This window comes from Leptosomus discolor, chromosome 2, assembly GCF_034619465.1.
Source record: "Leptosomus discolor isolate bLepDis1 chromosome 2, bLepDis1.hap2, whole genome shotgun sequence".
Classification (NCBI taxonomy): domain Eukaryota; kingdom Metazoa; phylum Chordata; class Aves; order Leptosomiformes; family Leptosomidae; genus Leptosomus; species Leptosomus discolor.
Genome location: NC_141392.1, coordinates 52,968,557 through 52,980,615, shown reverse-complemented (window position 1 = coordinate 52,980,615; position 12,059 = coordinate 52,968,557). Strand labels below are relative to the sequence as shown.

Below are 12,059 nucleotides of genomic sequence, written 5' to 3'. Positions count from 1 at the left end.
CATTTTACCTTCAACTTTTCTTTTATGTCTGCAGTCTCTCTCATCTTCTTGTACTCTGTGATGTCTGTAGCCTGAATAGCAGATTTTGATTTTGAAATCCAGTCCAAGAGCTCAGCACTTGCAGCATCAAACCTGGTTTAGAAGGTCAGACAATGTTTTCTTTTTTCTTTGTAATTTTTCCCTATTCAGTCACTCTGTCGTAAAAATCAGAAGTCTTAAAGTTCAGCACATTACTCAATCCCAAAACAGCAAGGCTGCACACAAGATTCGTGTTTCTCATATTACTGCTCACGGGCAGTAAGACAGACTTTGAAAAAACTGCCATAGTAAAAATCATGTCCACGGCATTAGCCTTTGGGAGCCAATTCAGAATGGATACTGCAACTTATTTCTTAATTTTTTTTTATACATATCTTCATGCAAATTATTACTGTTTCTTTTAATATGTCACAAAAGAGCTCTCAATGTCGAGTGTTTTGAAAGTAATAAACTCAAGAACAAGATAAATAAGAACTACAGTTTCTGGATTTTGTAAAACTGCAACACTATTTAATCTGAAGAAAAAGTTATCAGCTTAAGCACTCATGGCAATGACAGTAGACAAACCTTTTTGAACGCTTAACTGACTAAAGATTAGCTTATACCTTAATATTTTTTGCTACAGTGGACATGCCTATACTAACATAACTTATGCCCGAAATCTCTAGACTACAACCCACCACCACCACACAACAAAAAATACACAAAAACACCCCTCCCAAATTAACCAATACTGTATGTAACTTGAAAGAAGGACAGACATACTACACAGGCCACAGGTCAGTCCGTATTACAACTATACTAAACACAGAATAACAGCCTACCAACAAATGCAGAAGTCACTGTTAGTCACTCAAAGTTTTCATGAGAAAACCTGCAAAATTCTAGTTACTTGTCATTTGTTGGTTTCAACATAAATAAATGGCATCAGGCTAAATCATCAGAAAGTTTAACCTATTTTAACTGACTCAGTCCTTAAAAAGTTTGAACTCTAGGAAAAAAAAAGATAGTATCAAATTACTTTTGCTTTCAAAGTCTAAAATAGTTTCTACAACTTGTGAGCACACAGAGAGAAGGGACAGACGGGTTGTTGACTGCTTTACTGCCCTGCAACACCCACATGCACACACCACCCCCACCAGAGCTCTGAGGGTCTGACCAGGGTCCTCAAGAGGGTTTGGGCAGGTTCTTCACCCCTTCAAACCTCCATTCCCCCTCCAGAAAAATGAAGAGAACAACTCTTCTTCACTGTGCGAACACACATCACCTAGCACAGAGAATCCCTGCTTTTGACACAGCCCTCTGTCCTCTCCCCAAACAACCTGCCAAAGGCCTAAACTAGTGACACCTCAAAGACGCTCATTTTCTGAGGCAAGCACAAGAAGCAAAGTGATGAGGATAAAGCATTTACTTCCTTAATTTACCTTGAAACAATTTCTTTAGTTTTAGATATTCTATTTAATAAAGGCACATGTTACTAAATATTCTTTAGCCTAGAGAAGAGAAGGCTCCAGGGAGATCTTATACTGCAGCCTTCCAGAGGCCTACAGGAAAGATGGAGAGGGACTCTATCAGGGAGTGTAGTGATAGGAGGAGGGGTAATGGTTTCAAACTGAAAGAGGGGAGATTTAGATTAGATATTAGGAAGAAATTCTTTACTGTGAGGGTGGTGAGGCACTGAAACAGGTTGCCTTGAGAAGCTGTGGGTGCCCCTCCCTGGGAACATTCAAGGACAGGTTGGATGGGGCTTTGAGCAACCTGGTCTAGTGGAAGGCATCCCTGCCCAGGTGATTTTGAAGGTCCCTTCCAGCCCAAACCATTTTATGATTCTATACATGCAAATCAGTCAGCCACACCAGATACACTTGTCAAAGGAGACGTCACTGTAATACTGTTCTTATTACTAAACACCAGTGAGATGGAATAGGTTTCTGAGCCTTTTTTGTGCAGTTACTCCCATTGCTCCCATACGTTTTACAGAGATTATAAATATATAAAAATACTTGGCACTTTCACAATGCTTTTTAACCAAAGATGAGACCTTTTTTCCAAAAGAAAGTAAATATAATTAATTTTATCTTTCAGCAAAGGAGCTGAGGCACAAAGGACTGAAGACCTGCTTTTCTGAGAAACAAAAAAACTCCCATTTCCCTTTGAAATTAATGGAAGCTGCAGGCTTTCTGCTGCTCTGAAAACAAGGCTATACATAACATTCCCTTCCCATTCCCCAAACCCAACCTTACAATTGCAATTCAAGTATTTCTCACTTACATAAAAGGAGAATCAAAAGCCAAGACCAAGAGACACAAGTCTATGTAGTATCTAGTAAGCAAAGGGAAATGGCAGTGACATATACTTACTTTTTCTTTGCTTCACTGTCCCCTGGGATTTGCCTTTTCTTTGGGGGTGGTGGTGGGGGCAATTCCTGTCTGGATTGTTTAACCACTACCTGTTCCTTCAATGGTAGTGTTTCTGCAGCAGTCTTCTGTGAAACCTGTGACATCCCTATGTTTCCTACAGCTTGAGTTACCTATACAAAAATAATTTAGCAAAAGAGTTAAATGCCATTTTTAACACAAACTGAATTGCTTTTGCTTAGTTCCTCTTACTCATCAGTCATAAAAGCCCATTCATTCACTCCTACAAATGACCACACCCAGCTCTCATGAAGAACCTTTATCATAGATGTACTCCAGAGAAAAACTTCATTATTCTTATCTTACAGATGGGAACCAAGCATCAAAATTCTCAGTTCAACTAGAATTTTATGCCAGACCAAGTGAACTAAAATCAACAAAATAAGCATTATATCTATTTTCTTTCATAACTGCTAGGTCCACAGAAAGAACCAAGGTCCTTTGGGTTTATTAACACACAATTCTGTGTTTTACACTCATACCCCATAAAACCAATCCTAGATCCATGAGCTGATACACAGTGGATTTGACCCAAAACCTCAAGTCAATAGAAACCTTCCACACTCTTTAACAGGTTATAAACTAAGTCTCATGGGAATCAACCTGTAAGTTCTAAGTATGTGCTTGATATTTAGGGGGAAGTGAAAGGATGAAGATAGGATTTGGCACTCTCCAGTGCTTTGACTCAAATGCAAGAACAAATTAAAGCCACATGGCTGAAAAGGACCCCTAATCAGACACACAACTCATTCACTATACACTAAATGGATCATGAATCAGTGCCACAGTCTGCCTTCGCCATAATAACATTTTAGTCTCACAAAATAGGGACATATGAGTCAAAACTGTCAAACAAAATTTTCAGAAGCCAATGGGAGTTCTGTCTAAATAAAAACATTACCAAGCACTCAAAATACTAAAATAAACATTTAACAATTCAGCTTGGCTATCATCATTATATATCAAACAAACAACTACTCTATTTTCAACAGATGAGAAATCATACTCACAGAGCATAAATGCTTGTATGACTCCCATTTATTTACCTATTCTGGGTTTTGTGTTTTGTCTTTGTTTTCTTTTAGTATCAGATTTAATCCAGTCCCAGCACTCTTATAATGTTTAAAGACATTTGCATTGATTGGTAATATATGGCAAGGCTGCTTTACTCATCAGAAAAAAGAAGCTTAATCTGTGTGAGAAAGGAGTAATAGTACTAGTCAGGTTAACAACTTGGGGTTTGAAGACCAAAAAACACAGACAGCTTTGTCAGCAGATGCAGTCAGCCCCACGTGAAAGAGCACTCACCTGCCCCTCTAGCCTGAGCCTGGGCAATGTCACTGACAGTATCAATGACGTTTGCACACATACAGACATCTAAACAGCTTAAAAGTCATAAAGCCTTGGGAAGTACCTGGTTAGAGTAATCCTCTAGCTTCTGAACCAAACTGTCCCACCTCTGAGTTAGTTCTTCTTGATCCTGATCAATTTTACTAGATGCTCTGCCATGCCCAAGGATCTGGGCCACATCCTGACCCAGCTCATTCAGCTGGTCTAGTGTTTGCCGTTTCATACCCATGTCCTCTTTCAAAATCTGAAGTTAGAAGGAAACATTTGAAAAGTTACATCAAGCATTCTGCCACCCCTTAGCTTTTAATTCCATGGGAGGGGATCAAAAAAAAATTGTACTGCCCGAGCCAGATGCACCATAGGTTTCAAAACAGTTCTCTTGTGCAACAAAGCACTGAAACACTCTTAAAAAGAGCACATCCCTGAAACAGCTCCTACAGCAATCAGCAGTATCTCTTGAGTAACAGTTGCAAATGATTAGTTCACATACAAATTGCACCAATGTATTAAAAAAAAAACAAACACAAAAATGCAGACCACAACCCCACACTTCGGAAAACACAGCTGACTGGTGGCCTGCAATAAAATCCAAACCCTGTCAAAACCCCAGGATATTTGTTCCAAAGTTCGGCACACCAACCTGGAATGGCCATGGAGTAAGATGTACACATTTTTTAAATTCAAGTGAAAGAACCTGTCAAGGAGAGAATATTGGCCTGGTTTTCAAAGTATCATGCCTTCACAGTGCCTACTGGGGTCAAACTGGTAATTTGCCATTCATTTAGTCTATGGGATTTGACAGATAGAGCAGGATAGCGATACTCACCGCTAGTTTTCGAACATTCACACTCAGGTCTGTTTGATCTTTAAAGTTGCTCGTCTGAACCTTACTCAAAGCTTCTTCTTTCTCAGTTAACCAAGCTTTCAATAAGCACTGCAGATAGTAAGAAAAACAGCACAAGAAAATGCCAAGTTTGTCAAACAGCTATTGACAATTCCCTCTAAGATCTTTGCATTGAAAGCACAGTTGTGTAGTCTTCATATGCAGGTATTTCAGTTGGCATTAGCAAAAATAGTACATAAAAGGGGGCAAAAAAATATGAGATGAGAGAAATAATACTTTCACAAAAACAACTTCCACAGAACCATCTTTCAGTACATCAGAGCGCACCTCCCCCTGCAAAGTTATTTATAGCGACTAGATATCCACCATAAAGTGGATGTAGGACTTATAAATTGTATTAGAATTAGATATATCAAAATGGTATGTATGTTTTCTTTCTTTCTCCATCCTTCCTCTGTGATTCAACACCAGTCATTACAAACGCTTTCTCACAGAAGCCACACTGCTGATAATTCAGAGCTCTTTTAGTCCAGGCAGTTGGTCAAAGACTCAGATATTAATTAGCCATCTCCCTGCTTACTGTACCTACTTCCAATTACAATTAAGTTCAGCAAATACTATCTCATTAACCACTGAAATCTGGGGTGGTCTGCTCTGGACAGTACCAACTCAAGGACTTTGAGCTTTTTCCATTTTTCCGGGGGAAACCTGTCCTGGGTCCACTTCTCTTCAGTCACAGCACTCCTAAGGAAACTCCAGCAATAACTGGCATCAAGTATCAGGAAGGACTTTATACATTTTATATCATGTTTCAACATATTGCTGCTTCTGCACAGCCATCTCCATAGACTAGAACACCCAGCTCTGTACCAAGCTCAGTTGCATAGCCACTGGCGCACTGCTACTCCTCTGTGTCTTTAAAAAAAATAAAAATTAAATGATACAGCAAGGCAGACCTTTGTTCTTTGAACAGCATACTCTACAACAGCCACTACACTCCTCAGTCTAGCTGTATATTTTTGGCATTGTCCCAGAACTGACTACAGCAACTTTTGGGCCAAAGGGTTAAGGCAGCTTACATTGCCAATGTAAACCAATACACAAAATGTATAGACAGCAAATACGATGGTGGTGGAAATGCCATAAGGCTGCGAGAAACAACATTATAACACCACATACTCCCTGGGGGGGGGGGAAAAAAAAAAAAAAAAATCACACGGGCATCCTAGCCAACATATTTTATGCATAAGAGGATCTTAAAAACCCTTCAATGTATTCAATTAATTTCTGCTAAATCAGCAGTCAAAGATAGCTCTCCCTAGAAAACTGAAACATAATTATCACAGTGCTAAGAAATATCTGGCACTGACTGAGGAATTTGTTTCCTGAGTGGTAAGAATTGTGTTGACTTGGCAATGTGGTTTCCAAAAATTTTCTAGGCAGACACAAAAAGGCTGATGCATCACTGTTGCTCATCTCTCAATCTGGTTGGGTGAAACAGAAAATGATAGTACCTAAGTGTTTTAGTTACTTTTGTGTTAAAGTGTTCGTATTAAAGATTTTAAATAGTTTTCAAATTGTAATTTTTGTAGATCACTTGATAATTCTTGAAGAGAGAGAACTGTAATTCAAACCTGTAAGTAGTAAATGCATTGTTCAGAGTTGAACAATAAATGAAGACACAGGCTGATCTAATCCACCTAAAATGAACTTCTATTTCCTCATTACTTGCTATCTGACATTCTACATTAAATAAAAAACAGGTTTGTTTTTTTTTTTTCATTTTTAGAGAGCAACATAATTAACAACAAATTTAAAAAAGCTGAATGCAAAGCAACTCCAACAGAAGATGACACTCTTAACTGTATTGTAATAGTCAATGCGTGGTCACCTTTCCCCAGACAAACGTAAGGGTGGAAGAGGACAGAAACATGTTCACACAGGGTCACCAAAACTGAGAGCACTTGAAGTCCAATACCTTGACGTACAGAGCAAGGATTTTTGAGGAATCCTTATTTCTCAACTCAGAGATTTATCTTGCCCAAGAGTTATCAGAAAATGTCAGCACGCTGTTTTCTGTATGTACACACACATACACCAACACAGTATTTTAAAGAAATATATATAAACAGATACTTGGCATTGGATAAACCAGAATCTGAACCTTGGGTCCATATTAACAAGGCCACATGAGCTGCAAACTCAGCTTATCAATATACTGCGAATAGATAAGGGACAGGTCAGGGAGAACCACATACGCAACGCCAAAAAACGCAGACAGAACACCCCTGTCAAAGAAACCAGGCTGTAAATGATAGCAACAGCAATATCAGCACTGTTCTACTTCTTTCAAATGTCTAGACAATCTGTGTGTACTGCAGAGTTTAAACAATAGCTTACAGTGATAAATACCATCATTTACAAAACCAAAACAGTTTAAGTAAAACTTTCAAAGGAAAAGCCAAATACTTTAAGCTGAGCACAAAACAAGCTCTAGCACTAGGCATGCAAACCAGTTGTGAAGGTGGCATTAACTGATGGCATTAAAAAACCTAACAGCTGTGTTACCATATTTTTTAATGCCATCAGTTAATCTGTGTTTGAGCAGCATATTTAATATATATGTAAAACACATGATATCAAAGTAAGGAAAACCTCACAATGCCACCTTCACAATTCAACCGTTTGCCTAAACTCAGCAAAATGAGACGAGCTACGTGCTTCACTATATTGATCAAATGTTTTACATTACTGATTTTGAAAACAGTGTCTATTGATTGGTTGACTGCACAATCGTGTATGTGTACCCGTGTGGGAAGCACATACACCTTAATGAGGAAAATTTCTGGAATTACCAAGCCACCAAATACTTAGTGATTCATTGTCGTTTTGCTATCATGGATATTCCCACTTCTTGGCCACTTTGCAAGCTACCTTGGAAATTATAAGAAGCTATAAACTTTCTTAAGTTTCGGAAAATACTTCTCTTGCACTGCACAGCTACTCTACTTCTAAAGAAACGCTGGGAACCCAAACAACAACAGAAAATCTAGTTTTTTCAAGGCTTCTTTTCCGAGAGCTGTTAAACCCTACTAACGGGTTTGGGGTTATTCTGTTTGGTTGTTTTTTCCCCCTCCACAAATCAACCACTCTAAGTAACTGAAAGGCTACTAACCTGCTCTTCCAGCAGCTCCTGCCATAAAAGCTGAATTTCTTGCAACTTGACCCGGCGTTCCTCAGTCCAGCGACAAACCGCTGTCCACCGCTCGCCAAGCCTCTACAAAAGCAGGAAACGCTCACGAACATTCACAAGCCTCACAAGGAAACTCAAAAATCAGATATTTAAAAGCATAATTTCTACTTCACGGTAATCTCTTTCTACATTATAGCTACCTCCTTGCCAGTAATCACCATTGCTACATTGCACAAAGCTGGAGGTTAAAGCTTTCAAGAGCATTCTCCTATGGCCATACCTCTGCTCTGGCTGAAGCCAGTGAGCTATCTGATTGATGTCAAAAGGAGCAAACAAAGAGGCATGAATTCTGTTTCAATAAATTATGTTTCACACCCCCTATACTTCAGGTTACAGTAACTTCTGACAAATATGGGAAAACACTTCACACAGTATTCCCTAGAAAAATTGTGCTCCTGTCTTCAAATATTTTTCCCCATCAGATTTTAACTTCCTAGTGAAAACTACTTATGTGAAGTAAAAGTTGTACTGTGCATCTTTCCATTTTAATGAAACTGCTGAAAGGATACACTATAGAAGTGTCCAAGTCACTGGGATTGCAAATAGCTTAACTCATCAGGAATTGAGCTTGAAAGTCACCAAAGCACTTTCAGAGGTTTTGCCCTCAACAAATTTAATAATTCTTTATGTTAATATTACTTCTAAAGAAAACATTACTTTAAATTACTTTCTAGGATAAATTGTCTTTAAATATAAAAATGTTGGTTAACAATTATACGCAAAGATTTTAAGTGCCTGCTACTACAGTTAAAAGAGGGCTCTAACATTTTACCTGCAATTGTTCCTCCAGAATAGCTGTCGCACTTTCCCCACTGCTTTCATCAACAATGACAACCATGTGTGTTAGAGAGTTTACCTTCACCTGTTCTGTCTCTAGGTCACTCTGCAGGCTCTAGAAGAACAAGTCAGAGGTTACCAACTTTGAATATATTTGCTAATCCGTGACTAACACAACTGCTGTGGCAAAGTTCTTCAGATTCAACAGTTAAAGGACAGATTTTACCACTGGGAGTTGTTGCATATTTTAAATGTAAGCAAAAGCCTGCTAGAAATTAATGCCAAACTGTTCTGTTAAAACGCTGGAAAACATGAAGGAGTACTTTGAGCTGTATGCACCATACTTGACTAGAAGAATCATGACAACTGCATTGACTTTTTATATGTCTATTGCTATAGGTAAAAGAGCTTAAGTGTGTCTATAAAAAACTATTGTTAATAAGCAAGTATCATAGGGCGTGCCAAACAGGGAAAAATCACTACAGACTTTTTGTCTTTTAATACTTGACAATATAATTCTCATAAGCATCAATGGTGCTATAATTGATCATGATGTTCAAAGACAAAAGTCAAAAACTGCAGAAAGTGTACAGCTTTGATTAGTTTGAAATAATCTGTAGATTTGAATATTCATAAAAATTCCAGTAGAACCGATTCCATGGTTAATGCCTACCTCCAAAATATCTCTGCAAGTTCAATATACCTTTACAGTACTGTAAATACCTGTTTTCATCCCAGAATATCCTAAGCTACTCCCTGAACAACACACCTCAAACACCCCAGACTTTGAAGACAGAGGAACGAATACAAATGTGGGACAGGAAATTACACAGAATAAAATTACTCCACAGTTCTTGCCCTGTGAGGTATGTCCCATGCTGGGGAGAATGCCAAACCTTAGCACTGAGCATGAAAACCAAAGCTGCAACCATGACAAGTATCAAAAGGCCATCTTTCTCCTTAATTAAAAAAAAAACAAAAAACACCACTGCAGGCTAGAAAGGCTGGACTCCCATCCAGAAACTTAATTGAGAGACCAACCATGTCCAAAACACTGTGCACATCAGAGAGCAGTGTCTATGCACCTCCTTAGGACACAATCACTGTAAAAGCAGGGGCTGGAATCAGTGACTTGGGCAGCCCTTCCTGGTAGTTTTAACTCCCGTATTATTTTAATCTGCAAGTCTCAAGCGTGCTTTAGCAACGCCTGCCAGTCATTCTAGGCAAGTTTGTCCACAGTACATTTCATACTGTCCCTCACACCAATTTACCTGGAGAGGCCTCATTTCCTGCACAAAGCAAAGGTAACACAATTCCCCCTACAGATTTTGCTTCCTGCATGAAGTGACAGTAACAGTTTCTGCTACCGTCGTCAGTGCTCAAGTGCTCAGTTAAGAAAGCGCTCCCAGAAACTTCCCATTCCTTTCTACCCCATCGTCATCCTTTTCTAAGCATCAAATGCCACTCCTCAGCATGCAGCCATATAAGACACAATTAAGTTTCTCAGCTAAGGAACCCACCAACATACACAGCTTTCAAACACTTCTCGCACCAAGTATTACACAACAGACAAAAAGGTTTACTTTATGTTCTTCCAGCTGTTTTTGAAGGGACTCCAAATCTTCCGCTAAAAGCTGAGATTCCATCTTCTGAATGCGTTCTTCTGTCACCGTCAGCCAGTCAGACAACTGCTGCAACTGCTGCTTCTGGAGCTCCATCAGCATGTCATGCAGGCTGCAGGGGGAAGCACAAGCAGAGTTATTTCAGAAACAGTTTTCCCAAGGAGAAAGACTAAGTTCTACTTCCTCTATAGGAAGGCCATTCATAAACCAGTTAGCCATCATCAAATAAAATTTGAACTATTAAGCTAAGAAACACAGTTAAGCATTCTTGTTTCTCTCTCAACAACAAAAAGTTAGTGAATTATGCTATTTATATCAGGGATTGTTTCTTGTAACAGGAATTTGCCACTAATAGAGCCTCTGCTGAGAGCTGCAACAAAATACAGTTTCTCCCTTGATGTGTGGCTCTTGGCTTGATAACCCACAGGTGGGAAAAAATTCTTCTAAGTGCTTTTTAGTTGTGTAAACACACATAGCTATCCACATCTACCATATGCTTTATTGAGGAACTTAAACTACTGAAACAACATTAAAAGCACATTTATGCAACTACTGCATGGAGATACTACATATCTATCTATCTATATAGACACATAGCCTAGCACATTTACATAACAGTCACAAAATTCTTTTCTGTAAGAAACCAAAAAATCCCAGTTATATTAATTTCTTTCGTTTCATCTTGGAAAGTATGAAGAAGGTGGATTTCATGTCACAAGCTGAAGAGTTAACTGAAAAAAACACCTTACAAATGGCCGCAAAACAACTCCTCCAAGATGCAATAAGCACCAGAGGTTGGTCCTGCAACTCTAGGAGAGGTTGTGCCGCATGACTCACCGGGACTGCCTGTCCATGCTCTCCACCCTGAGCTCCTCCCAGCGGGAGTTCAGCAGCAGCATTTGCTCCTGGATCTCAAATTCCTCTTCAGGTGACAGATTTCCCTGGGCCACCAGTTGGTTTCCAGCCTGCAGAACACTGCCTACACTGCTCTGGTGCGCAGTCAGTTCCATCATAAAACCCTGAAAACAGTAGAACCAGCCACATCACCGTGATCTGTGAGCTCCTACAGACATTTACGAATTTGTAAACATCCTAATAAATTGTCATGGTTTAAACAGTGCTGCAGAATGAGCTGGCACCATCAGACACACAAGCATGGCAGACCTGTTCCTCTCTATCACAGAAGATTCTTAGTGAGCTACAGAACTCTGGAGCCAGTAAAATACAGCTAATTGAGGGGGAAAAAAAAAGCTGACCACCTCAGAGAAAAATCTGTTTGTAAGAAGAGAGCCTTTGAACAAATGCACCAAGAAAATAAAACAGAAACTTACTTATTGCCAACAGAGCATAAAACAAATCTGAAATGTATCATAAGAAAGCAAATAGAACCCTATGATTTAATAACATTTAAAAAAATCACATATTTACTACAAATCCAGAACACCTCTTTCTTTGGTTCATGGCTTTAAAACTGTAGCACAAGGAAAAAAATAAATTCTTCACATTGATCATCATTCAGATTTTATATTCAATTGTATACAGTAAGCTGACACAGCAGAAAACAAAAACATCTAACATGACACTTGAAACTTAACAACATTAGAACATTTGTTCAGGCTAGGAACAGAACCAAAACAAAATAATTTGGAAAAAACAATAATTTGGAAGCAACGACAGGTTTCCGAAATAAACTATGCTAATCATGACAGGGAGACCACTGAATTAAATTGACATGATTATCAATTTCAGCATTGCCC

At 38.9% G+C, this 12,059-nt stretch overlaps 1 protein-coding gene across 1 annotated transcript in view; it reads right to left on the bottom strand.

Moving 5' to 3' along the window:
* Window positions 1-12,059, bottom strand: part of UTRN (utrophin) — a 397,724-nt gene that overhangs the window by 288,692 nt on the left and 96,973 nt on the right. The window contains exons 10-17 of the mRNA XM_086461077.1: window positions 11,140-11,321; window positions 10,264-10,414; window positions 8,676-8,795; window positions 7,826-7,927; window positions 4,633-4,740; window positions 3,871-4,050; window positions 2,400-2,569; window positions 9-132 (exon numbers count right to left, since the gene is read on the bottom strand). Of these exons, the coding sequence (XP_086317203.1) occupies window positions 9-132; window positions 2,400-2,569; window positions 3,871-4,050; window positions 4,633-4,740; window positions 7,826-7,927; window positions 8,676-8,795; window positions 10,264-10,414; window positions 11,140-11,321 (1,137 nt within the window). The remainder of the gene's footprint in view (window positions 1-8; window positions 133-2,399; window positions 2,570-3,870; window positions 4,051-4,632; window positions 4,741-7,825; window positions 7,928-8,675; window positions 8,796-10,263; window positions 10,415-11,139; window positions 11,322-12,059) is intronic.